This window comes from Mustelus asterias, chromosome 17 (assembly GCF_964213995.1).
Source record: "Mustelus asterias chromosome 17, sMusAst1.hap1.1, whole genome shotgun sequence".
Taxonomy (NCBI): domain Eukaryota; kingdom Metazoa; phylum Chordata; class Chondrichthyes; order Carcharhiniformes; family Triakidae; genus Mustelus; species Mustelus asterias.
The window spans coordinates 38,712,707-38,740,079 of NC_135817.1; the positions used below are offsets into that span (position 1 = coordinate 38,712,707).

Consider the following 27,373-nt stretch of genomic DNA (forward strand, 5'->3'; position numbering starts at 1 on the left):
AATTCAGGTAATTACAGGCCGGTGAGCCTTATGTCAGTGGTAGGGAAATTATTGGAGAGGATTCTTCGAGACTGGATTTACTCCCACTTGGAAAGAAGTGGAGTATTAGCGAGAGGCAACATGGTTTTGTGAAGGGGAGGTCGTGCCTCACTAACTTGATCGCGTTTTTGAGGAAGTGACAAAGATGATTGATGAGCGTAGGGCAGTGGATATTGTCGACATGGACTTCAGTAAGGCCTTTGACAAGGTCCCTCATGGCAAACTGGTGCAGAAGGTGAAATCACACGGGATCAGAGGTGAGCACAGAACTGGCTTGGACATAGAACAGTAAGAAGTCTCACAACACCAGGTTAAAGTCCAACAGGTTTATTTGGTAGCAAATACCATAAGCTTTCGGAGCACTGCTCCTTCGTCAGATGGAATGGATATCTGCTCTCAAAACAGTGCACAGACACAGAAATCAAGTTACAGAATACTAATTAGAATGGACATTTGGACATAGAAGACAGAGGGTAGCAGTGGAAGGATGCGTTTCTGAATGGAGGGTTGTGACATTGGTGTTCCTCAGTGATCAGTGTTGGGACCTTTGCTATTTGTAATATATTATATATATATATATATATATATATATATATATTATACATAAATGATTTAGAGGAAAATGTAACTGGTTCGATTAGTAAGTTTGCGGACGACACAAAGATTGGTGGATTTGCAGATAGCGATGAGGACCATCAGAGGATACAGCATGATATAGATCAGTTGGAGACTTGGGCGGAGAGACGGCAGATGGAGCTTGTCCCCAGACAAATGTGAGGTAATGCATTTTGGAAGGTGAAATACAGATAGGAAATATACAGCAAATGGCAGAACCCTTAAGAGTATTGATAGGCAGAGAGATCTGAGTGTACAGGTACACAGGTCACTGAAAGTGGCAACACAGGTGGAGAAGGTAGTCAAGAAGGCATACAGCATGCTTGCCTTCATCAGCCGGGGCATCGAGTTTAAAAACTGGCAAGTCATGTTGCAGCTTTATAGAACCTTAGTTAGGCCGGACTTGGAATATAGAGTTCAATTCTGGTCGCACACTACCTGAAGGATGTGGAGGCTTTGGAGAGGGTACAGAAAAGATTTACCAGGATGTTGCCTGGTATAGAGGGCATTAGCTATGAGGAGAAGTTGGAAAAATTTGGTTTGTTCTCACTGGAATAACGGAGGTTGAGGGGTGACCTGATAGAGGTCCAGAAGATTATGAGGGGCATGGACAGAGTGGATAGTCAGAAGCTTTTTCCCAGGGTGGAAGAGTCAATTACTAGGGGGCATAGGTTTAAGGTGCGAGGGGCAAGCTTTAAAGGAGATGTAAGTAGCAAATATTTTACAGAGGGTGGTGGGTGCCTGGAACTTGCTGCCGGGGAAGGTAGTGGAAGCAGATACAATAGTGACTTTTAAGGGGCATCTTGACAAATACATGAATAGGATGGGAATGGAGGGATATGGTCCCTGGAAGCGTTGGGGGTTTTAGTTCAGTCAGGAAGCATGGTCGGTGCAGGCTCGGAGAGCCGAAGAACCTGTTGCTGTGCTGTAATTTTCATTGTTCTTGCACACAAAAGAATTTGAGTCTTATATACTGTTTCAAAATTCCCCCATTTGTATTGAACTAAAAGAATCATTACATTTGCAACAATATGCTAATAAGGTAACACAAGATGGTAAAATGGATATGGAAGCTGCAAATACTTCTGTAATTTTAGAGATTAAAATAATGTCCCAGAAATTAATAATTTGGTCACAAGCACAAGTTAAATGATCCCTACACTGCTTCCAACAAGGTGTGTGTATACATGTGCATACATGTTGGGGTGGGGGTATCATGCGGACATCGATCTGGGTATATAAAATAGTTATGCTGAAATTAGAAGTGGTCTTATATCTTCTAACATTTTCAGAGTAGCTATTAGTATTGTTTTTGCACAATATGCTACAGCAACTAAAACAAACCATAGCTTGATGAGCATCAGTGTAACATCCATGATTTAATCTTCATGGCCAAATATGGCCCCAAATAACAAGTTGTGTACTTTTTTTACCCCTATTCAATGGTTCAATTCAATATTCCCCTTCCAGCCTTAACCTTAGCATTTCCAACAGTGCCAAATCATATTATATTTCTCTCCCATAGAAATAATAATGTCTCGAAACTCCATGATTATGCAGCTCTGTGAATAGCTCACAGTCTTCTGCAAGTAGCCTTCTAACATTGTCTTCCGACTGCAAAACTGCTAAAAAATCTGACCAAAACTTATAAAATGAAAGCAGGAAATGCTGGAAATACTCAGTAACTCTGGTAGCATCTATGTCGAGAGAAACAGAGTTAACGGGGTGATATTAAAGAGTCAGAAAGATTCCACAAACGTTTAAGAATGGCTGCCGGGACCCAATTCTGAGATTCCTGGTGCTTCAAATTTTCAATCAGAATCAGATGTACAACATAACGCTGATAATAATCCCACTATATTTTTGAAATTAATTACATAAATCTTAATGGGTAGCTGCTTAAAAAATCTTAAAATATTTACCATATGCAGTAGCCCAAGCTACAGGCACAAATGTTTTGCTAATGTCCGTGTCTTCAATTTGTTGCTCATGACCGACTGTAGCATCATCTTCCCCTACAATGACTTCCATGTAAACTTCATCTGCAATATCAGTACAACCTGTGAAAACCAACAGACAGGCGTGAGGAGTGAAGGAAAATCTCTCTCAATTCCTTCATATTAACTAGATTAATAAACTCCTACAAACTATAAAAACAAAATCTTTCAGGACAATATGGGTACAATCCTCTTGGAACTTGAGCAGGTAAACATACCTCAATTGTTTGTATCATTAAGACTCAGTCATACTAAAGTTTTGAACAAGCTAATCAGCATTATTGCAATTCCAAACAGAAAGGCGTGATGTTACAGCAGTCCAGATTTGTTCTAGTCTTTGAATTTGACTTCTATGTTTTCGCCTAAATCTTAGCATAGCATTGGTCTATTAGCAATGGAACCTCCAAAGAAAAGGTGTAAACAATCATAGTTTTAAACCAGGGATTCTGCTGATCTCGGATTATGAAGCCCTCCCATACTGACATTTCAGGGACGTCAGTTTTGCTGTTTATACAGCAACTTAGAAAAATTATTTTAATGAGATTAAAAAATAACCTCAGCTAGTGTTAATTTGGTCTTCATCTCTCATCCATACGATCTATTGTCACAATATCCAGCCAATTTTAACATTAATTCTCATTGGTCAGGGGTGCCACTAATATTTAGGGCAAGATTTATCAAACAGTTAACATATTTAAACTTGTTCACATGTAGATTTTCCTTTTGTGACACTACTGTGCCTTTAAGAAATGTGTTTTAATGATATTCTCTGCAGCTTTTTTAAGCAGGCCTGGCCTTTTTGTTATTGTTGCCGTGGTGTCTGAGCCAATGTCCTCTAATTGTTGCTCGAAGCATTGAAATGGGAATTTTGTTCTTTTTAATCTGGGCCTAATGCAGTGTCCTGGAGTTTTATGACCCTTTTAGGAAATTTTGATACGAGACTGATTGACAGGTCAGGGGGTACCTTTGGATAGTTTTTTTCTCACAGGAGAAATCCAAAGTTTTTACTTTCATTTTGGCAGAAGCTGGTGGGACTGCAGACTCAAAGCAGTGTTCTCTGTCTCTCTGGAGTGAAAATTCTGCTGTCTGTGAGATGCAGCTAGAAGCTATAGGCAAGCAGTATCTTTGTCGTGCTTCAAGGTGTGCAAAAAGTTCCAGGGCAGAGAAAGCCTCAGCATTTTCCATTCAACATCCAAAGGAGTAATCCACAGCAGGGATTGGAAAACTGCAAGATCAAGCATCATGTGAGCATACTTGCTTTCTATGCCAAGCCTAGAACGGGGTGCATGTTTGTTGGGGTTGTTTAGTTTGGAATAGTAAACTTAGCTGTTAAAGTTTACACAATGTTATAGTTGTGTTTTTGTGGCTGACAAAAGTTATTGCTAATTTTTCTTATTATAAGTTAACTATGATCTTAAATAACCTTTGTTATTTCCTAGTGGGTCACTTGAATCACACCTTGGAGAGAAACATCTTATACTTACCCGTGCCAAATTCAATGTTCAAAACTTATGGTCCAGACTGACTTCATAAAACACCTTGGAATTTTTGGCCTGGCTTATAACACTTTCACAACACTTACTTCTGCCTATCTCAAAATTTTGCCTACTATCACTACAGTGAGTCACTTTGATAATCAGTGGGAGTGAAACTTTAATGTTTATAGCAATTAAGGAGCAGTTTTACTCATTACTGAGTACGAGTAAACTTTACCTCCATTAACATGAAAATGATTCACATGTGGTGGGAAGAATACATCACTATTTAAATATATCACTAAATTGTTGACTTTCAAGTATCCAGCCTTGTATGCTTCAATTGCCCAGCAGCAAGAATTACATCTTTCTTCCCTTGGGTGCCTGATTCTTTTTTTCTTCCAGTTCTTCATTCATTCATCTATTCTTTTATGTCCAAATAAATGAATGTGACATTTCAATTGGTTTTTAATTGCTAATCCCCAGAAATTAACGATCACTTCTATCCAAAAATCAAGTTTCAGAAACATAGACTTATCTTCCTTAGAGAAATGAAAGGTGATCTCACTGATTCATATAAAAAAACAGCTTGACTGGGTAGATGCTGTGAGGATGTTTCACCTGTATGGGGAGTCTAGAACATGAATCACAGTCTCAGAATAAACAACCAGCATAGAGGACAGAGCTGATGAGAAATGTCTTCATTTAAATGGTGGGAGGTTGCTGTCGGCAGACTGGAAGATTCCACTGGTGGGAATGGCCGGAAAATCCCACCTTTATGTTCTTGCTTTTGGTCAAGCTTTGATTCCCTCAATAAAGTGGAGATTCCAATTAGTATTTACTTGATTGTAATTTTTTCTTCAAATGTTTGGCTATAACTGATACCACAGGGGATCAACTAGCATTGAAATCATTTATTTGATTACTTTCAACAGATATTATGCAGGTACACTGCAATATCTGTCTACAACTTCTGTTCTAATATAAACATTTTTAACTCATTTTGAGTAGAAAGTATAATGTGAAATCCAGAGGACTACAATTTAGAAAAGTCACATTCAAAGAAGCTGCTCAAAATAAAGCAATAATTTGGTTAATAGACCATATAATCAGTATCCCAATGTTGTTCAAACTAGAACTCACTTATTTAGGATACAAACAATAAAAATGGCGCTCACTTGTTTGAAGGTAGCAGTTCTCTTCTTGCTGTGTTGTATTCACTATGACATAAGCAAATGGAAGTTATCGATTGCTTGACTAAATATGCACGATAGTCAAATCTTAAATTATTAAAAGAAACAAAGCTTTTTCCCATGTTTAATCATGGCATTATAATGTAGTGGTTATGGTACACACTCAGCAATCCAGAAACTATTTGTTGAAATCCTATCATAGCAATTTATGAAACAGAATTCAGTAAATTATGAGAGGCATGGGCAGAGTGGATAAGGAGCAGTGGATAAGGAGGTAAAGTTTACTCATACTCAATAATGAGTAAAACTGCTCCTTAATTGCTATAAACTAACTAACCCTTAGTTGAAGGGCTAGTCATGAGGAGACACAGTTTCAAGGTGAGGGGCAGGGGATTTAGGGGGATGTGAGAAAAACCTTTTTACCCAGAGGGTGGTGACAGTCTGGAATGCGCTGCCTGGGACGGTGGTAGAGGCAAGTTGTCTCACATCCTTTAAGTAGGCACAGTAAGAAGTCTCACAGCACGGTTAAAGTCCAACAGGTTTAGTTGGTAGCACAAGCTTTCAAAGCGCTGCTCCTTCAACACTCACCTAATGAAGGAGCGACACTCCGAAAGCTCGTGCTACCAAATAAACCTGTTGGACTTTAACCTGGTGTTGTGAGTCTTATTACTGTGCCCACCCCAATCCAACGCCGGCATCTCCACATCACGGCATCCTTTAAGGGCGGCACGGTAGCACAGTGGTTAGCACTGCTGCTTCACAGCTCCAGGGTTCGATTCCCGGCTCGGGTCACTGTCTGTGTGGAGTTTGCACATTCTCCTCGTGTCTGCGTGGGTTTCCTCGGGGTGCTCCGGTTTCCTCCCACAGTCCAAAGATGTGCGGGTTAGGTTGATTGGCCAGGTTAAAAAATTGCCCCTGAGAGTCCTGGGATGTGTAGGTTAGAGGGATTAGCGGGTAAAATATGTGGGGGTAGGGCCTGGGTGGGATTGTGGTCGGTGCAGACTCGATGGGCCGAATGGCCTCCTTCTGCACTGTAGGGTTTCTATGATTTCTAAGTAGTACCTGGATGAGCACTTGTCATAACATTCAAGGCATGGGCCAAGTGATGGCAAATGGGATTAGGTGGGAAGCCAGGAGTTTCTGTATTGGTGCAGACTCGGTGGGCTTAAGGGCATCGATAAGTCTGACATCAGCAAAACATATTGCAACTGATTGCTGTTTAAAAAAGAACTGGCAGTGTTTAATCACATTTAACTCAAAAACTGAGTTGTAATCTTTTTACAAAACCAAATAATTTAGATGTATAGAATACTAATTGCTATTATGATTATTGACATCCAGCACCAAAACAAACCAATTTGCCTACAATTTAAGATTTGGATTCCTAAAGAGGTTCGGGAAAAAATAAATATATTTTGATTCATCTAAATGTCTTTAATTCCCAAAGTCTTTATTCAATTAAAACTTTAAAAGCATTGCAGTAAAAGTACATTATATTTTAGTCCAATGCAAAAAATGTCTGACATTTGACATTTGTACCAGCTACTTACTTATATCCTCATCCTCCTGGCTGGGATCATTAACAGTCATGTAAACCATCTTTTCACGTGATATTCTGCCTACATTGCCCTGATCCAGTAATCCAACTGCATGATCATTATCAGGTTCACTTTCACCAATATCCACAGTTCCACCTTAAATTTCAGAAAAAAAACTTTAGTGCTCCAGCATTAAAAGTTCCTTCACAATCAAGATTTTCTACCATTTTCCCCACATTAATCATATTTTCTCATTTTGTAAAGAAACATTAATTTCCTATTTTCACAAATAGGTTTCTCAACTCACAGTGAGTGTGACTGCTCAATTACACAACACAACTCAAGATTACAGATTGTAGGAACCTGAGAATGTGGAAATTTTGGACAAAAGGACTTTCACCATTTGGCCATTGCAGGTATCTGAAGTATAAACACTGATGTCTCAATAATTAAGAAAATGTATGCAAGAGAACAACTGAAATGAGCATGACAAAAAGACATCGGCTAGGCCAAAAGCTTTGACCTCAATTTTCAAACTTTTAATATTTGCGGACATCTTCCCTTTTCACTGTCTTGTCAGCAAGCTAGAATTTTCGATATATAACATTTCAAATGGAAACAGGGGGAGTTGTAGATTTTGTAGGCTTGCAACAATCCAAGTTCCACACAAAGCTACCACTATATGCAAGAATGTGAAAAAGTACATAAAGACATAAACTGGACTCCCTTTCAAAAGTTGTTATTTCTTAGTTACTCACACAACAAAAAAGCCAACACCATTATGAAAAAGTCAAGAAATTAGCTTGTCTAACAATTTTGACAAAGGTAACCTAGTTCAATCACAAATCATGGTCGTAACTCTTCCACTATCCATCCCAAAATTATGCTATTAGTTTTTAGTAAACAATAAAAAAAACTAAAACAGCAATATTGCACCTGATTACTCACCCAAATCATCATCTCCATCATCTGCTTTGAAAATGTAAACTTTAATCACTTCAGAACAAGCACCATCTGCTTTTAAATGATCGCCTTGTGATGACAGGCCACTTTCAATTTTCAGTTCACTATTTCCTTCATGTCCAATCTTTCCTCCATCATCATCCACTTTTAAAAAAAGTGTACAATTTACTATTAATTGTGTTATGTGCACAGCTAGAAAACACACTTGTGACTAACATGCAACAAAACTGACGTGCTTCTTGCACACCATGTAGCTCTCTAGCAAAATAAACCTCTGAAGAGCGAAAGAGCGATTGCTTCCAATAAAATTTGTATATTAAAGCTTTGAAAGAGAGAGCAAGATTCCTTGAAAATAAAAAACAGATCAGACAACCTTCTTGATAAGAGCTAGCAGACACACTCTATATGCCTACTGATGAAGAATGCTAATTCTAAAGTAAATGAATAAAAAACGAACATAGAAATAAACAATTTAAGGAAATGAAATAATGCATTTTGATAATAATAAAGTATAGAGGGATCATCTTATAAGATTAAGCTTTAGAACTGCTTTTAAGCAGAGGTCAAATAGCTGCTGACACTCAGGGCGAGATTTTACGACCTCGCTCACCCCAAACCGTAAAATCCCACTCAAGGTCAATGGACCTTTCCATTGTCCGTCCCTCGCCCGCTCCGATTCCCGTGGTGGGCAGGGCAGTAAAATTCCGAGGTCAACGTCTAGCCTCAGACATAATGACACTGAGTGAGTGAGGTACCTCCATAATAATGGTATCTCTGGAATCATATCTACAGAGGTCACGAACTTTGGAAATATCAGAAAAATAATATGAGGATCCATTAAAATCATTTAAACAGCTCTTACTATAGCTCAAAATTTGATTGAACTGATTCTTTTTCTGCTATATGAAGTTATTCAAATAGGTTTTTATAATGTCCATGTAATTGCTGTGCACACCGTGGCATTGAGCCGTATAGACCAGGAACACTCAAAGTTCAACCACTACATTACCTTTAAGAATTTCAGCCAGACACAGCATTAGATTTACCTCTGTATTGCTGAACTAGAAAAGAGGGCAAGAAAAATAGCCCAGTGCTCTTGCTCCTATTCACTAGTTTACTGCTAAAATAATTTAAACTGTAAAGAAATTTTACTTGCTCAAATTATTGAAATATAGATATTCAGCATGAATAATACAGAAAAGTGGCAAATTTAGTACCGGAAATGAATTATGAGCTAAACTGAATGCTGTCGTAGCAGTACGACCAAGAAAGGTAAAACAGTCAGAAGCTGGATAGGCCTGGTGAAAGATTGAACTTGCCATGTATGGAGATGAGTAAGAAGAAATGGCAACCATGTAAATGGCTCAATTCTTGTGACAAAGTCTCAGTTCTTCACAATAGATGATATGATAGAGGACAGGGTCAGAGGGGTGGGGCTAGGAGATTTGAGGACAAACTAGCACAGGAAAATAACAACTGATTATCCGTACCCTCAGAATGATCGAGAGTAGGTGGATCATTCAATATCAACATAGTCAAATCATATTTTACAATGGATGACAAGAGGAATCAAGTACTCAAATCTGTGGCGCTGAGTTTAGGGTTTGGAAACACAATGACTTAGTAAGTAAGGAGTCCTTTAATTACAAATTAAGCCTCACTAGAATGAATTCAATGTATACTCCCCTCTCTGCATTTCAGTCACAAATTGTGAAGTACCTCAGCCCGAATAACTCCAACACAATGTATATAATGACACACTGAAGAATTCATTCAGCTAGTTTCAAGGGCCAAAAAAACAAGGATTAATATTTCATTTTCCATGTGCCAAAGGCCTACCTCTCTCGTCACTTACAGGAAATCATTAAATAATCCTCACTGGTGTCTTTATTTCCTACTGGAGCCTCAATGGTGACTGGAACGGTCTCTTGACTCTGAACGTGTAAACTACGTGTGTCTATTTCCGTCTCCGTGGCAGGATCTGCCACTAGGACCTCTTCTACATCAGACGACAAAGTGTCCGTGACTATTTCAGCTTCTGTGACAGCAACATGCTCAACAGTAGCCATATCAGAAATGTCCTCACTTGTCAGGACATGTTCTGCTACACACATGGCCTCCGAGGTAATGTCAGAAGCCAAAACATCTTCAGGGACTGTGCCCAAGGTTTCCTCGGTGGCAACATCTGTGTCCAGTACTTGTTCAGGAACGATGATGGTTTCTGGTTCCTCAATAATATCTGGACAATGAACATCTTCAGTAACAATATCTTCAGCAACAACATCTTCAATGACATCCTGTATTACGACAGAGTCGGTTTCATCAGATACAAAGTGAGATCCAGAATTAATAGTGGAATCAACAAAGATAGTTTCTTGAACTTCTACAAGAATATGGTGTCCATCGATGTGTTGAGAAGTCACTTCCTGAACTAGAAAACAATAAAGAAAAATTTAATGTAAACAATATTGTATAAACATTCAGAGATATTCAATTTTATTTAGTTAAACTTTCAACATTTACAGGGATTATTCTGTACTCATTAGATTTAACAGCTAATCAATGTATATAGCACAATCTTATCAATAACTTGTGGTTATGATTGATTTTCTTCATTGAAGCATTTTTTTGACCGAGAACATATTTATTCCTCTCTGGCATATAATCTATACTGATCTATTAAAGTACCCTTCAAACTACTTGTTTCCACTTTTACATGATAAAAATGGTCCAGGAAGCAGCATTGAGAAATTCACAAATTCTGTCTATTGCACATCCCCTTGTACTTTTCTTCCTACATTGCTTCAAATCAAGGACTTGAACCCACAATTCCTGTATCAAAAGACAAAGGGATCCAAATCTTTTTATCAAACCCTGATAGCAGCTTGCAAGATCCAATTTTTGATACAGTTGGATCTCAAGAATTCATACACCTGTGCCTGAGCTACCTTTGTAAAGACCCAGTGGACTCTCAGCTGTAAATGCTATTTTTCTAAGGAGTAAAGTATACTGCAATCATATAGAAACACAGAAAATTCAAGCAAGGAGAGGCCATTTGGCCCTTAGAGCCTCCTCCACCATTCAACATGTTCATGGCTGATCCTCTATCTTAATGCCATACTCTAACGCTCTCCCCAACCCCGCAACACTTTTAAAATCAAGAAATCATATCTATTTCCTTTTTAAATATATTCTCTGATTTGGCCTCCACAGTTCTTTTGCAGTAGAGAGTTCCATAGATTCACCATAGTCTGAGTGAAGAAATTTCTCCTCATCTTTGTCCTAAGTGGCCTACCCTATATCCTGAGACTTTGACACCTTGTTCTCGACCCTCCAGCCAGACAAAATAACATCCCTGTGTTCAATTTGTCCAGCCCTGAAAGAATCTGCTATGTTTCAATAATATCCCCTCTCAATACAGGCCCAATCGACCTAATCTCTCCTCACATGACAATCCTGCCATCCCAGGAATCAGTCCGGACACCAAAACTGCACAGAATACTCATGATGTGGTCTCACCATGGCCCTGCACAGCTGCACCAAAACATCCTTGCCCCTTTACTCAAGGCGTCTTGCAACAAAGGCCAACATACCATTTGCCTTCCTAACTGCTTGCTTGCTTTCAGTGATGGGTGTACTAGGACATCCACGTCCCTTTGTATATCAACATTTCCCAATCTATTACGATTTAAATAAGTCTCTGCCATCCTATCTCTCTGTCCGAAGTGGATAACTTCACATTTACCCATGTTATATTGCCACATATTTTCCCATTGACTCAATTTGTCTAAATCACCTTGAAGCCTCTTAACATCCTCCTCATCATTCGCCTTTCCACCAAGTTTTGTGTCATTAGCAAATATGAAAATATTGCTTTGTGGTTCCTGCATCCAAATCATTGATATGTATTGTGAATAGCTGGGGCCCAAGCACTGATCCCTGTGGGATCCCACGGGTCACTGCCTGCTCCTTCGAAAAAGACCATTTATTCCTATTCAATTTCCTGTTTGCTAACCAATTCTCAATCCATGCCAATATATTACTTTCAATCCCATGTGCTTTAATTTTGCACATAAACATTGAATTGTTAAATAGCGGGGTTATATTTGCCATCCTTCAATCTGCTGGGACTGTTCCAGAATCTATAGAATTTTTGAAGATGATAACCAACGCATCCATTATTTCCATGGCCACTTCCTTTAGTCCCTGTTATATGTTCTATGAACTGTAAACCATGTGATTTGAAAACCAATACACAAAAATAAGCAAAGTTCTATTGGTGTAGTAACCATGAGGCAAGAAATTTGAAGTAAATTTTGAACTTTTACTGTTTCTAAAAGGAAAAAAAGTAACAGGGTTGGGGGGTGAACGGTAGGGAACAAAATCCAAAAAGTCTAGATGGCTTAAGGAACCAGCAGTGGTAATGAGGAAAATGGAATCCAAAACAGGCCAGAGAAGTGGCATATTTGTGAGGACTATGATTGTAAGAGATTGCAGAGTTGAGAAGGGAGAGAACACAGATAGATTTAAGCATAAGGATGATAACCATTGAGGATCTGGAAGCCAACATGTGCATAAACATGTTTTTCAAACATGTTGATGATAACAACAAGCATCTGGATTCCATAACCCCAATCCATCAGGGGAAAAAATATAAGTCTCCCACTGGGATATATTACAACATAGGAAATTGAAAAGGAAATTCTTGACCAGAGTGTTCGAATTAGAGACAGCAGTGCTTTTCATTCTGGTGGTGTGTTAGGCCGTAAGTATTACATGGTGATTTCTGGCAATAGGAGCAAATTGGTGGAGATGTCAAACTGAATTTCCTCAGCTTGGTTATGAAGCAAACGGATGTTGTGCTATCTGTCCACGAGTCTTCAAATTAGTGACATACAGGGATAATAACTGGGAAACTTTTAATAGTCACTTATTATGCCAATGTGATATCATTTTCTCAAAATATTGGGTTCTCTTAACTTCATTTTAGTTCTCTCCATAAAGGCATCAGGAAAAACATGCTTTAGAAGGAGAAGGGAAAAGTCTGTACCCTGGACTCAATTCCACTATTTCAAGTACAAATAGAGGCAAAACTCTGACTCTTCATTAGGTGTACTGAACTAATCTAGAGCTAGGAATATTAATCACAGGGTCAATTTGGATTCAACAACTCGGGTCAAGATCCTAAAAAAAAAATCAACTCAAATGTTTCTGTATTTACCATGGATTTCAGTTCCTTGAAAATGATGAACACTAACTTGACAAAAGTCTTCAAAAAATACTTGGGATGCAATGTAAAGTTTGTATCAACCTAAGAGCTGAAGCTTCAGAAAAAGTTAAAACTGCAGTTGGATTTTGGACATCCTTGTGATGGCGCTCTTGTCCATTTCCTTATCAATTTCCTGCGACACAGGTAAAGAATTAAAGAAACAGCTAACTTCCCTGTTGTATACTATATGAATATGTTTACTACTTTTGAGGAGAAAGGTAAACTAACTCGACTGCTCATCATATATCTTGTTTTTTTAAAAATGAGCAGCAACCCAAGAAAATACAGTAGAAGAGTCAGGTGGTTTTGGATTGAACCATGAACCGAGTTCCCATCAGTTGAAATTGAGAGGTCACATGACACCAGGTTATAGTCCAACAGATTTATTTGAAATCACAAGCTTTCGGAGCGCTGCTCCTTCGTCAGGTGAACCTTCAGCTGACGAAGGAGCAGCGCTCCGAAAGCTTGAGATTTCAAATAAACCTGTTGGATTATAACCTGGTGTCGTGTGACCTCTCATCTTATCCACCGCAGTCCAACACCGGCACCTCCACATCACAGTTGAAAGTAACTTCAGGGAACTGGACACCAAAGATCTTGATCAACATGTGGTTAAAGGTTAAAAAAGGTAATTTTTCTCCTTTGAATGTTTTTTTCTTAACCTTTTTATCTTACAGTAACATTGCTAACATTGTTGTTTGTCACTTTCAGAACTTGCTACTAGTCAAATCATGAGTACTCCACCTTTCTTTCTGCACACCCTTTGACAGAAATTTGGAAGATTTATGAAGAAGAATTGAACAAAGTGCAATTTTCTGACTTTGAGACATTCTCAACTGCAAAATTGTAAGACATACAACTTTGCCCAAGGAGGTGGAAGCAATGTCATAGTTCATAACATGTAGGATTGTGAATAGGCCACAATTATAACAAAGGAACTGTCATTAATTCTGATAAATACAATTTGAATATGAATAAAATTGTTTTAAGACCTGTGCATACATGGGAGAAATAGGGCAGTTAGCTGTGCCAAAATGACCAAAGAAATCTTGCCACTGAAGACTGGCATGATTAGTAGCCAACTAACTGCACTCAGAGGTGCTTCAACCTTTCAAATTCAGTAACAGGAAAGACAATATTAAATCAACTCCTGACACTGAGGTTCAGTGCAAAGTTAATCTTAATGTATCAGATTATAAACAGCAATACAAGAGTTAATCCCTAATGGCGCTCTGGTAAAATCCAACTTAATAAATCTCATTTCAGGACATGGTTGTCTAATCTAAGTTGATACTCCTGAAGGAGTGCGCAATGTCAGTGGTGCCATATTTCACATGACATTTTAAATTATGGACCCATGTTCTTGCTCAGGTGGATGCCTAAAACACCATGCCAGTGAGCAGGTGGAAGTAACAGTAGCATAGTAATGGGGAGGCAGTGGTGCAGTGGCAATCACTGGACTAGTAATCCAGAAGCTAGATTCAAACCCCACCTTGGCTGGTGGAATTTAAATTCAATTAATAAATCTGGAATTAAAAAGCTGATCTAATAGTGACCATGAAACCATTGTTAATTGTTGTAAACATCTGGTTCATTAACGTTCTTTCGGAAAAAAAATCTGCCATGCTTACCTGGTTTGGCCTACATGTGATTCCAGATCTATAGCAATGTGATTAACCCTTAAATGCCCTCTAAAATGGCCTGGCAAGCCACCCAGTTGTATCAAACCGCTACAAAGTCTACAAAAAGGAATGAAACAGAAATATATCATCTGTCATCGACCTAAGCACCAAAAAGGACAATGGCAAACCCAGCCCAGTAGATCTTGCCAAGTCCTCCTTACTAACCGATGGGAGCTTGTGCCAAAATTGGGAAAACCGATCCACAGATTAGTTAAGCAATGGCCTGATACAGTCATACTCTCAGAATTGTACCTAACAGATAATGTATCAGACACTACCATCACCATCTCTGGGTAAGTCCTGTTCCCACCTGAGGCAGCACCACAGTGGTATATAGCCAGGGGGGAGTGCCCTGGGAATCCGCAACATTGACTCGAGACTCGTTGAAGTCTTGTGGCATTAAGTTAAACACAGGCAAGGTAACATCCTGCTGATTACTATCTGCTATGCACCCCATCCACCTCCCCAAACCCTACAGCTGATGAATCAGTACTCCATCATTTGAACACCAATTGGAGGAAGCACGGAGTGTCATGGGCATCGAATGTACTCTGGGTGGGGGACTTCAATGTTCATCACCAGGAATAGCTTGGTGGCACCAGTGCTGACCGAACTGACCAGATCCTAAAGGACATAGTTGTTAGACTAGGTATACGGTTAAGTGATGAGGGAGCCAGCAACCACAGGAGCCAGCTACTGACTTTATCCGTTATATTCCTCACTCTATCATTACCATGAAGCCAGTGGATCAACCCTAGTTGAATGAAGAATGCGGGTGAGTGTGCGAGGAGCAGTATACCTAAAAATGAGGTGTCAACTTGGCGAAGCCACAACACAGGATTACTTGCATGCTAAATAGCGGAAGCAGCATGCAATGAACAGAACTAAGCTAACAGATCTATGGGCCTTTTTAATATTCCAGCAATAAAACTGAAGACTTGTGTTTTGTAACTAGCCATGCCCCTAGACAAGCTGTTCCAATACAGCTACAACGCTGGCATCTATCTGGCAATATGTAAAATTGCCCAGGTGTGCCCTTTTTTGCAAAAAGCAGGACAAATCCAACCTGGCCAATTAACTCCCCAACAGTCTACAAAGTGAGTCTACATATCATTAGCGAAGTGCTGGAAGGTGTCTTCAGCAGTGCTATCAAGCGGCATTTACTCAACAATATCGTGCTCACTGACACTCAGTTTGGTTCTGCATGGACCACTCAGCTCTTGACCTCATTACAACTTTGGTTCAAACATGGACAAAAGGATTGAACTCCAGAGGTGAGGTGCGAATGGTGCGCTTAACATCAAGGCAGCATTTGACTGAGTATCGTATCAGGGAACCTCAGCAAAGTCAATGGGAGTCAGAGGAATTCACTCCATTGGTCAACGTCATACTTAACACAAAGGAATACAGCTGTGATTGTTAGAGGTTAATCATCTCAGTCCCAGGACATCACTACAGGGGTTTCTCAGGATAGCATGCTGGGCCCAACCATCTTCAGCTGCTTCATCAATAACCTTCCCTCCATCACCAGTCATAAGTGGGGATGTTCACTGACGATTACAAAATGTTCAGCACTATCTGTAACTCCTCCAATACTGTAGTAGTCTGTGTCGATATGCTGCACGGCCTGGACAATATTCAGGCTTGGGCTGATAAGTGGCAAGTAGCATTCGCATCACTCAAGTGCCAGGCAATGACAATCTCCAACAAGAGAGAATCTAACCATCCCCCTCATCACCAACATTCAATGTATTACCATCACTGAATTCCCCACTATCAACATTCTTGGAACTAATATTGACCAAAAAACTGAACTGGGCCAGCAACATAAATATTGTGGCTACAAGTGCAGGTCAGAAGCTGGGAATTCTGTGGCGAGTAACTCACTTCCTGATTCCCCAAAGCTTGTTGATCATCTACAAGGCACAAAGTCAGGAGTGTGATGGAATTCTCTCCACTTGCCTGGATGAGGGCAGCTCCAACAAACATGCAAGAGTCTCGACACCACCCTGGGCAAAGCAGCCCACTTGATTTGCATCGCATCCACAACTCAAAAATTTTTACTCCCTCCACCAATGACACACAGTGGCAGCAATATTTACCATCTACAAGATGCACTGTAGCAACTCACCATGGCTCTTTCAACAGCAACTTCCAAACCCATGACATCTATCTCCTCGAAGGAAAGGACAGCAGATGCATGGGAACACCAGCACCTGCTAGCTGCCCCCCCCCCTCCCAATCCTCTCCCCTGCAAACCCTCTCTCTCTCCCCTTCCCACCAACCCTCTCTCAAGACCACACAGAATCCTGATTTGGAACTATAATCGCCATTCCTTCACTTTCCCTGGATCCAAATCCTGGAACTCTCTTCCTAACTCCACTGTGGGTCTACCTACACCACATGGACAGCAGCGGTTCAAGGCAGCAGCTCACCACCTTCTCAAGAGCAATTAGGGATGGGCAACAAATGCTGGTATAGTTAGCAACGCCTGCGAATAAATAAACAAAAAGCTAACTTTCATACCACAGCTAAAATAAATTAATTGACCATTCATTCACTTTATTCCTGTTTATGGGACTTTATTGATGATTGGGGGAGGTTCTTGAAATAAAAAGTAACCTTTCAATAACTGTGAGAACTGTCCTCGGAATAATCATGAGAATTACATTAGAAAGACCAAAAGGAACTGCCTCAAACCATTTTAAATTATATTTTAATAATCTCTATTCTAATTTACCAAGTTACAACTTGTGGATTCAAAATATTCCAGCGTATTAAACAAGTACCACAATATTCTTAATTCAAACCTGTGTTTGGATTACCTGTGTTATCAAAAATCACCTTGGGCTCCTGTTGCTGTAGTTCAAGTCTTCCTACATCTTCATCCATGGTCTGGAAATTTCATCAGTCACTGCTAAATCTGTTAAATGAACCAAGAGGCTTTAAGGTTTCTCTCAGTACTTGTGCTGCTGTACAAATATTATTTGTTCTTCACATCCTGTTTGTGCATATGTTGATAAACCTTGGAAGATCAAAGCCAAAGTTAGGGTAAATTTGACAATTTTGTCTTTGACCACCTACTGGACATCATTCATAATTTGAACCACGCAATCCAAAGCAACAATATTTCCAGTTTAATGTGATGAACTTGTATGAAAGTTACTAAACAAAAACAACATATACGGTTCTTACTGGGTTATTTGTACACCATACCTTTTATATCATTGAGCATTACTGCGTATAAAACATTGAACAGATTTTTCAGATTCCACTCTATCCAAATTTGGCAGATTCCAATAATTAAGGCAATACATAGTTTTTTGGGCATAGTATTAATTGCTAACTAGAGTGACTGAATTCAACAGCTCATTCTACCAATCTATCTTAACCCTATTCACTTAATAAGGCTTATACCTTCCTCGGAATTCAAGGGATTCAAATATTTTTTGAAGATTAATATCAGAACCATTAAAAGAACTGCAAGCTTTAAATGGAATAAAACTGGCTGTTCACATTTATAAATCATATGGACAAATCACTCAATCTCAATTCTGTTTTAAGGAGAAAACAAGTAATGTTTACTTATTGCCTCAGAGGAGAAAACCAAATTAATGGAGACAGCATTATACCCAAACGTTTCCAACCTCACATAAGATCGCATTTTACAACATCATTGAAGAGGTTTCTGGAAGCAGGTTGCTTGACCTCTGTAGCAAATGGAACATGAAATACATTAAAAGAACTAAAGTTCTTCCAATAACAGTGCATAAGTACATTATGCGGTTTTCTGTTCAGCCAGAAGGACCAGAGAAACCCCAGATTTAATTCCAATCTTAGTTCTGGGATCCAGCAATGGGAGGGAGAATGGGAAAATTGGTTATATTTAACTTCAGCTTTCTTGGGAGAAGGGAGATTTTTGTTTAAATACAACCAAGCTAATTAAGCTGAACACAGTGCACAAGCGAATAACTCGGGCACAAGTATGACGCTTCTCATTAGTTCCAATGCTGTAGCAATATTTGCCAAGGCTTACAGATGAAGAACAGAGACTTGGCTGTGGTACTGACAGTTGCTGGTCCACATACAAGTACCCTAATATGTCTCACTGCCTTCAGGAGGGCATAGGAGTAAAGAAAAAAGTCAGAAAATAAACAAAATTATGTAATGCACCATTTCACAAATGGACATATGACTCAATCCACTATCCGTCAATATATCTAACTTCTGAAATATTTCACTGTACTCAAAGTCCAAAGATGTGCGGGTTAGGTTGATTGGCCAGGTTAAAAATTGCCTCTTAGAATCCTAAAATGCGTAGGTTGGAGGGATTAGCGGGTAAATATGTGGGGGTAGGTCCTGGGTGGGATTGTGGTCGGTGCAGACTCGATGGGCCGAATGGCCTCCTTCTGCACTGTAGGGTTTCTATTTCTTTTCTATTTCAAGCAGGGCTACTCAGACCCATGTCCAAAGCCCAATATCATCTTAAACAATAAATGTTGGTAGTTTATCAATCTCCAATTCAACATCAATATGCATTCATAAATTACTGTTTCCCTTGAAGTATCACGTTTTACTAGCTGATTATGCCCAAGAATAACAAATATTTATTCATTAAAAGCCTCATTTTGAGATTCAAACACAAAATAAATAGTGAATGATGTGTAAAAGACCTGGGAAACCAAAACGCAATTGCAATGACATTGCTTAGAAAAAACATTTGAAGACATATGTGAAAACATTTAATGACTAATTATCCAGGGTAAAGCTTCATAACAATTACAAGCACAAATATTTATGGGGAAAAATGTAATTGAAATATCTATTTAAAATTTAAAAGAACTAGTCTTCTGAGTGAAACTAACACCTTCAAGTTTAAAATCAAATGCTGTGCCAAAGTATTTCTCACCTTCCTGCTCCTTTTTCAAACATTCACTGCTTAACATTGAGGTTAAATAAAGGATTTATATTTTCCCACCCAGTCTCTGATTGATAAGCATTGACTGTTGTCCCAAAAATGTTATGATCCGGATTTTAAAAGATAAAATTAACTGTTACTTTATACATTTGAAGTCTTAGCCTAAACTAACCCTTTAAATCAAAAATCTTTAATCTAAAGATTAAACTAGGATGTTGCCTGGATTGAGTGGCATGCCTTATGAGGATAGGCTGAGGGAGCTCGGTCTTTTCTCCTTGGAGAGACGTAGGATGAGAGGAGACCTAATAGAGGTATATAAGGTGTTGAGAGGCATAGATCGGGTGGACTCTCAGAGGCTTTTTCCCAGGGTGGAAATGGCTGCTACGAGGGGACACAGGTTTAAGGTGCTGGGGGTTAGGTACAGGGGAGATGTTAGGGGGAAGTTTTTCACACAGAGGGTGGTGGGCGAGTGGAATCGGCTGCCGTCAGTGGTGGTGGAGGCAAACTCAATAGGGTCTTTTAAGAGACTCCTGGATGAGTACATGGGATTTAATAGGATGGAGGGTTATAGGTAGGCCTAAAAGGTAGGGATATGTTCGGCACAACTTGTGGGGCCGAAGGGCCTGTTTTGTGCTGTAGTTTTTCTATGTTCTAAAACCAAACCAGATTATCTTTCAAAGTACACTTGCAAGCATTTTTGAGGTTTGAGATTCAAGTGATTTGTTTAGATACACATCCCGTGTACTTTAATTACTTACCATTAAAAACAATTTTTCAGTGTACATAGAAGTAAATCACCGATTGCAGCATGCTTATCCAGGTGCAGCTAAAAGAAGGAGTCACCTATTAGAAGAATGAAATAAAGTCCAATTCAATTTCACCATATATTTTCTTCCTTTGGAATCTACGTATTTAATGATACATATAATCAACATTTTCAGTTTGAGGACACTGAGAACAGAAAAGTGGATATTCTTCACGAAATTTCAAAGTAAGTTGCTTCAATGAACTTGGGACCAGATAATGATTACTTTCTCGTTGAAATATAGTAGAACTGAAGAGACATTGTACATCCCTTCCATTGTTTCCTACATAACAGCAATTACACTTCAAAAAATACTTCAATGGCTCTAAAGTATTCTGGAACTACCCGAGATTGTGAAAAGCACAATATAAATGCAAGTCTTTACATTTTTCTTTGATAATTACTGTCAAAATCTTCTGACAGTATCTACATAGGCCAAGAGAAAACATCTATAGCTGGCCAGATACCTAATAATGGGGAACCCTTCAACAAGATTTAAAAGATTGCACAAATACCAACCAAACAAATCAAATACTGCACGGACTAATAATCACCCACCACCAAAATTCAATGTTAAAGAAATTAACCAATAAGTGGACCATTGTGGCCTAGTGGCCAATGGCCTGAGCAACTGGACAATCAAAATTAAACAGCAGTCAATGGTCCCTGAACAGGCCAACTTTAAAACAAAATCATAGGTCAGAGGCGAGCAAAGACTGGAACCGGACGTACTCAGTCTTGACCAAATAAAGACAATATCCCCCAGTTTTGGCCAAGCTCTCTGACACCTTAGATTCTTGTCGTTATCTTCTAATGGAAAGTGGCTGCGTGCACTCCGTACACCTGAGAATAGACACCTAGGGAGTCCTCACATTCTCCATATATGGAATTGGTGACCCCACCCAGTGACCTCATTGGTTGAAAGCAAGAGAATCTTCCAAAAGGGCACGAAGAAGGGGATAAGAGGAGATACCTGGAGACCACCCCCAACGAAGACTCAGCACCACCCCGCGCAAGGCCTCAACCCCAGCAAGGGCTAAGCAGAAACCCAGTGATAACGGAAGGCGGCGTACGAGATCAACCTTCGCAAAGACGACCCTCGAGAGATGGCAGAGCTCAGTGAACTGGACTGAGAAGATTGGGAAATCACGTTGCAGCTGCATAAAACCTTGGTTCGGTCACATTTGGAGTATTGCATGCAGTTCTTGTCACCACACTATCAGAATGATGTAGCAGCTTTGGAGAGTACAAAGAAGGTTCACCAGGATGTTGCCTGGTCTCGAGGGTATTGGCTATGAGGAGGTTGAATAAACTAGGATTGTTTTCACTGGAAAGTTGGAGGCCGAGGGGAGATGTGATAGTGGTCTACAAAACTATGGGAACCATAGATGGGGTGTATAGTCAGAGGCTTTTTCCTGGGGTGGAAGTGTCAATTACAAGGGGGCACAGGTTCAAGATGAGAGGGGGAATGTTTAAGGGAGATATGCGGGGGATGTTTTTCATGCAGAGAGTGGTGGGTGCCTGGAACGCGCTGCCAGAGGGGTGGTGGAAGCAGTCACATTAGCAACATTGAAGAGGCATCTGGATGGGTACATCATGATGTGGAGATGCCGGCGTTGGACTGGGGTAACACAGTAAGAAGTTTAACAACACCAGGTTAAAGTCCAACAGGTTTATTTGGTAGCAAAAGCCACACAAGCTTTCGGAGCTCCAAGCCCCTTCTTCAGGTGAATGAAGAAGGGGCTTGGAGCTCCGAAAGCTTGTGTGGCTTTTGCTACCAAATAAACCTGTTGGACTTTAACCTGGTGTTGTTAAACTTCTTACTGTGGGTACATCAATCAGGACGAAATAGAGGGATATGGACCGAGTAAGGGCAGAAGGTTTAGGGCATCATAATCGGCACGGGCTTGGAGGGCTGAAGGGCCTGTTTGAAAAGTTTTACAACATATATTGCTGAAAATTGTTTTTTTTTACATGTATTCTCATTAATTTTCAGGTGCAAGTTGGATGGATTTGAAAAGGATACTTGCGGTAACAGAGGAAAGTTGAATGCAATTCACATTTGAAGGGATGAAGACAATTATGTACCATATAGAGGGGCAATACTTCTAAAGGCTTTTGCAGTGCCTCAAAAAGCATGTCAAACCACTAGCATATACTTTCAGTGCTGAAGGGGCAGGGAACCAAGACAGACAAAAGCTGCTATGTCATTTACTCATTAAAAACGGTTATTCCAACAATTATTTTGAAATGTAGTGAAAGGATTAGAAGATGTTGAGGTAAACCTCAGAAGTAACAAGGCCCTATTAGTGATTTTAACAGATTCATAACAGTTTGAAAGTAAGACTCAACCATCAATATAAAAATTTATAATTACAAATCTAACTCTCTGTAGCTATAAACTGATAATGAATGTAGATACCAAGGAGGGTGAAATGTTCGGTGTTATGATTTGCCCTTAAGAGTTTATTGGAAACAAAAAAGTTGGGAACACTTGCATGTCAGCAGTGTGTGCAAAAACACAAGTTAACATTTAGGATATAGACCCTTGATCGCGCTATTCATCTGTAATATTTTCCAACTCTGTTGAAATGTCAACCTGTTAGTTTTCCCCATAGATGCTGTCTGACCTGCTGAGTCTTTCACATGTCATGTTTCCAGCATCTGAAATGTTTAGCTCTTTATTCAAAATTAAATTGTGGCTTATTAACATTTTTGTTCTTTCACATGATGTACGAAATTCGACATGTCCGCTACAACTCTCCAATTTTTACAGATGCACCAAAGAAAGGATCCCTTCCGGGTGCACCACAGCTTGGTATGGTTCCTGCTCTGACCAAGACCGCAAGAAATTTCAAAGGATTGTGAATGTAGCCCAGTCCATCATGCAAACATCCATTGACTCCATCTACACTTCCCACTGCCTCAGAAAAGTTGCCAGCATAATCGAGGACACCACACACCCCGGACATACTCTCTTCCATCTTCTTCCGTCGGGAAAATATACAAAGTCTGAGATCACATACTAACCGACTCAAGAACAGCTTCTTACCTGCTGCCATCAGACTTTTGGATGGACCTACTATATATTAAGCTGATCCTTCTCTACATCCTAGCTATGACTGTAACACTATATTCTGCACCTTCTCCTTTCCTTCTCCCCCATGTACTCTATGATTGCTATGTTTTGTCTGTAGAGCACAAGCAAGAAACAATACCTTTCACTGTATCCCAATATGTGTAACAATAATAAAGGAAATATAGGCCACAATGTGGACATTGCTGGCTAGGCCAGAATTTATTGCCCATCCCTAATTTATGCGTAATGGCAAATTTATGAACTTGTAGGAAGTACAGATGGTGCTAGATGGCACTCTTGTTCCAGTTTCTTCAAAAAGATTCACTTCTTGTTAACAGTAATTACCATACTGAGAATTTTTTTATTACCAACAGAGGGCATGTACATTCTGATATATAGTTATAGTAAACCTGGAATTCTTTGTATAGTAATGACAAAATGAAGCATTGAATCAGGGTCAAAAATAAGTGAGCAAATTTGGGTCAAGTGTCTCAATTGTGACTCAAACCACCTTATAAATAAACAGTTTCAGGTTCTAAGCCTTTGTTTCCTTCCTGGACAGAAGAACCGCCATAGCAAACATTTTTACCTAGAACTGAGATGCTAAATTTTTATTACATCTCTTTGTTAGCAAGACACAGGCTCTCAAATGATAATAGAAACAAAGGTGCTGGCAAGGTGCTCAGCAATTCTCTTTCTGTTAGCACACGGACAATCCAGGAATTTTTGAGGAAAAGGACTGAAATTCTCCAACTAATCACCTCCTTCAAATAACGGAATACATACATCCACTTTAATTCTGATACCCACCATGTAATGTTGACTTAATTTCAATAATAGCCTTGTGTTAATGGAAATTTTAATTCTCAGGTGATTAATCCCCACCCCTACTGATTTATAGATTACTCTCTCAAACACAGCCGGAGCGATTCTCCTAAAACAATTCTAAGTGTCAAATTCACGTAAAAACTGGAGTAAATCCCGCTTTTTTTTTTCAGCGGGAGTTTCAAAATGTATCTCCCAAGCTCTGTGCACTGCAAAGTGCACTAGGATGAATCACTCCAAAAATCAGAGGGTGGAGCCTATTCCCGCTGAAGAGGCCGGCAGCATAGCTGAGCGGGCCACTGCTCATGCGCCAATCTGTCAGCACATACAGTGGCCTGTCTGCCGGCCAGCTCAATTGCTGGCCCTCAGATTCCCCTACAGCCCAATCGCTAGTGTTCCCCCCCTTCCCCGACATGTCTGGGCCAGCCTGAACCCCCCCACAGCAGGCTGATCTACTCCCCCACAACGGCCAGCTCCGATTGCTGGCCTCTCTCCCTCTGTGGGAACCCTCCCACTGGCCCCACCTCCATCAGGCCTTGCCCCCTTGGCTCACAGCCCAGTGTCCAGTGCCAAGATGCCCCCTAGGTATTAGTACTTTGCCCTTTGGGCACTACCAGGGGCCCAGGCTGGCACCACCAAGGTGGCTATGCCTAGGGGGCACCCCCCAGCACCCGACCCTCTGAGGGGCTTCAAATGCCCCCCCCCCCCTCACTACAACAAGGTCGGGCCGCCAGCTCCCCGTAACATTAAACCCCTGGAGTGAAATGCTTCTGGCTGGGGCGGGGAAATCTCTACACATTAACTGGTCTCAGCAAGGTAATATGAGGTGCGTACAACTGCTATAATGCCTCAAGAAAATAAATATTCACAGGACTACCTTATGACCAGCTCATTATTTGATAATCTGCATTTAATCATGTCTGTTTCCAGAAGCTAAGTGAGAGCAACTATTATCCATTGAACAATACCCAGTAGAAGTATTACAAGTGCAAAATTCTGCACCATGCTCCTACTCTGATCTTCATTCACAGTCTCCTGCAGTATTCTAATGAAACTAAATGTAAGTGCGAGAAATAGCACCTCATCTTTTAATCAGACACTTCACCTCCTTCTGAACTCAACAATGAATTTTACAATTTTAGATTATAACCTTTGTTTTTGACAGCAATTGCTCACAATTCTATCACTCACAACTCCATTAGACACTTTACTTGTCCCATTACCACTCCCCTTTCTCTTGAACCATCAACCCTTTTCTAAATTAATCACTCGTGTTCAACCCTATAACCACAATTTTCCTGCATTTATACGTGCTTAAAGTCTACAGCAACCCTTAATTTTTCCCCAGTTCTGATGAAAGGTCATTGGCCTAAAACATTAACTTAGCTTCCCTCTTCATAGATGCTGCCAGGCCTGCAGGATATTGCAAACATTTTATTTTATTCCAATAAATATTTAAGTGCCTTTGGAACAGGCAAGAACATTACATTGGACAGTTTCATTAGAAGCCTGAAACACACTCCCATTTCTTCCCCCGTAATGAGATTGTAGTCATTTCATAAAATGCTAATTGCTGTGCGGGGAGAGAAAAGAAGTGAACAGCAGACAATGAAATAAAATAGTCTGTACAAATCGTGCATTAAAGGTTGCATTTTGTGTGCTTTTAAAAAGTACTTCCAATTGTTTTTCTTTCTAAACAAAGCTGCTAAATGCGAGTTTATATGAATAGAAACATAGAAAATAGAAGCAGGAGTAGGCCATTTGGCCCTTCAAGCCTGCTCCGCCATTTAATCACTCTTCAAGTGGCAACAAAGAAAATTTGAACTGTATCTCCCATCTCCCTCATCATGGATGAAGCTTTTTAGGAAACTATACCATTTACATCAGGAACCAATGTGCTCATGCAGCTCCTGTTTGATAGCATAAACAGTTTAACACACTTCCTGTCATTGAAATGACTTTTGGGGCACATCAAACTGTTTAGAAACAATTTCAAGTCTTCCAGGTTGTATCAAGATACAAGATATTCAAATTCACAATACATCAATTGAAACAAATATTCAGGCAAAGCCACAATCCATGCATTTCATATTTCATGCCTATCAATTTCCAAGGAAGCAATCAATTCTAGCATTTCCATAAAATCAGGAGTATTAAAAGTAACTGATAATCATAGTAACATAAGGTTCCCTGTTTATCCAGAATCTGAGAATTTTACACATAGAGAACTTTGAGCCATCACATCTATTGTACCTCTCTGAATGGCCTAACCACTTAGTCCCATTTCCCCATATAGCCTTTTTTATTTAGACCTCAAAGAGTATATACACCAAATTATTTGGGGTATTATATGACCAAGGAGGACTTTCATAACTTAAGTCAACAATCACACTGGGAAAAAACAATGTTCTTCATTTATCTTTCAAGTTACTTGGAATTACATAAATCAATTTAGATCTGCCATAGATAATTTTCCTATTAAATAAACTACCATGTCAATGTATGTTATCCAGAAATGGTTGCAAAAGCTGCTCATGTCAGTGAATCTGTGGATTTGAATACTTGAGTACAGAACCAGTGAGGGAAAGATTGACTGACTGTTCATCCTTCAGTTGATAATTCCGGATCTAAGACACCAAATGGGTAGATGGGAAATCATATCTGAGTGACTGAGAGTTCATGTCTGTTGGTGTTAGTAGGGCACTGCAAACAGTAATCAACTTTTGATTCCAGACATTGATTTTGAAAGAAAGCAGTAAAAGTAGGGTACATGTGACAATCCACAGCATTTTTAAAACAGTAAACAGCTCTCCTGCTTCTCTTTTATTCCTGCCAACCTGTTTACTCACTGCAGAGCTCAAGCATTTTTCTACATAACTATAAATTGCTACAATGAAGAAGTCTTATGAGGAGCAAGAGTCCAAGGTTATCACATGATGGAATTTGCTATAAAAAGCGAAATATATTTTGTCATG

At 39.7% G+C, this 27,373-nt stretch overlaps 1 protein-coding gene across 4 annotated transcripts in view; it reads right to left on the minus strand.

Annotated features, from left to right (window-relative positions):
• The window catches only part of LOC144506424 (zinc finger X-chromosomal protein-like), a 41,490-nt gene that overhangs the window by 11,620 nt on the left and 2,497 nt on the right, over positions 1 to 27,373 (minus strand). For all 4 annotated transcript variants that reach the window (XR_013499901.1, XM_078232534.1, XM_078232535.1 and 1 more), the window contains exons 2-8: positions 20,448 to 20,532; positions 17,597 to 17,694; positions 9,676 to 10,251; positions 7,806 to 7,964; positions 6,870 to 7,013; positions 5,305 to 5,346; positions 2,577 to 2,714 (exon numbers count right to left, since the gene is read on the minus strand). Coding sequence is in view for 3 of the 4 variants with exons in the window: in XM_078232534.1 (XP_078088660.1) it covers positions 2,577 to 2,714; positions 5,305 to 5,346; positions 6,870 to 7,013; positions 7,806 to 7,964; positions 9,676 to 10,251; positions 17,597 to 17,663 (1,126 nt within the window). In the remaining variant the exon portion in view is untranslated. The remainder of the gene's footprint in view (positions 1 to 2,576; positions 2,715 to 5,304; positions 5,347 to 6,869; positions 7,014 to 7,805; positions 7,965 to 9,675; positions 10,252 to 17,596; positions 17,695 to 20,447; positions 20,533 to 27,373) is intronic.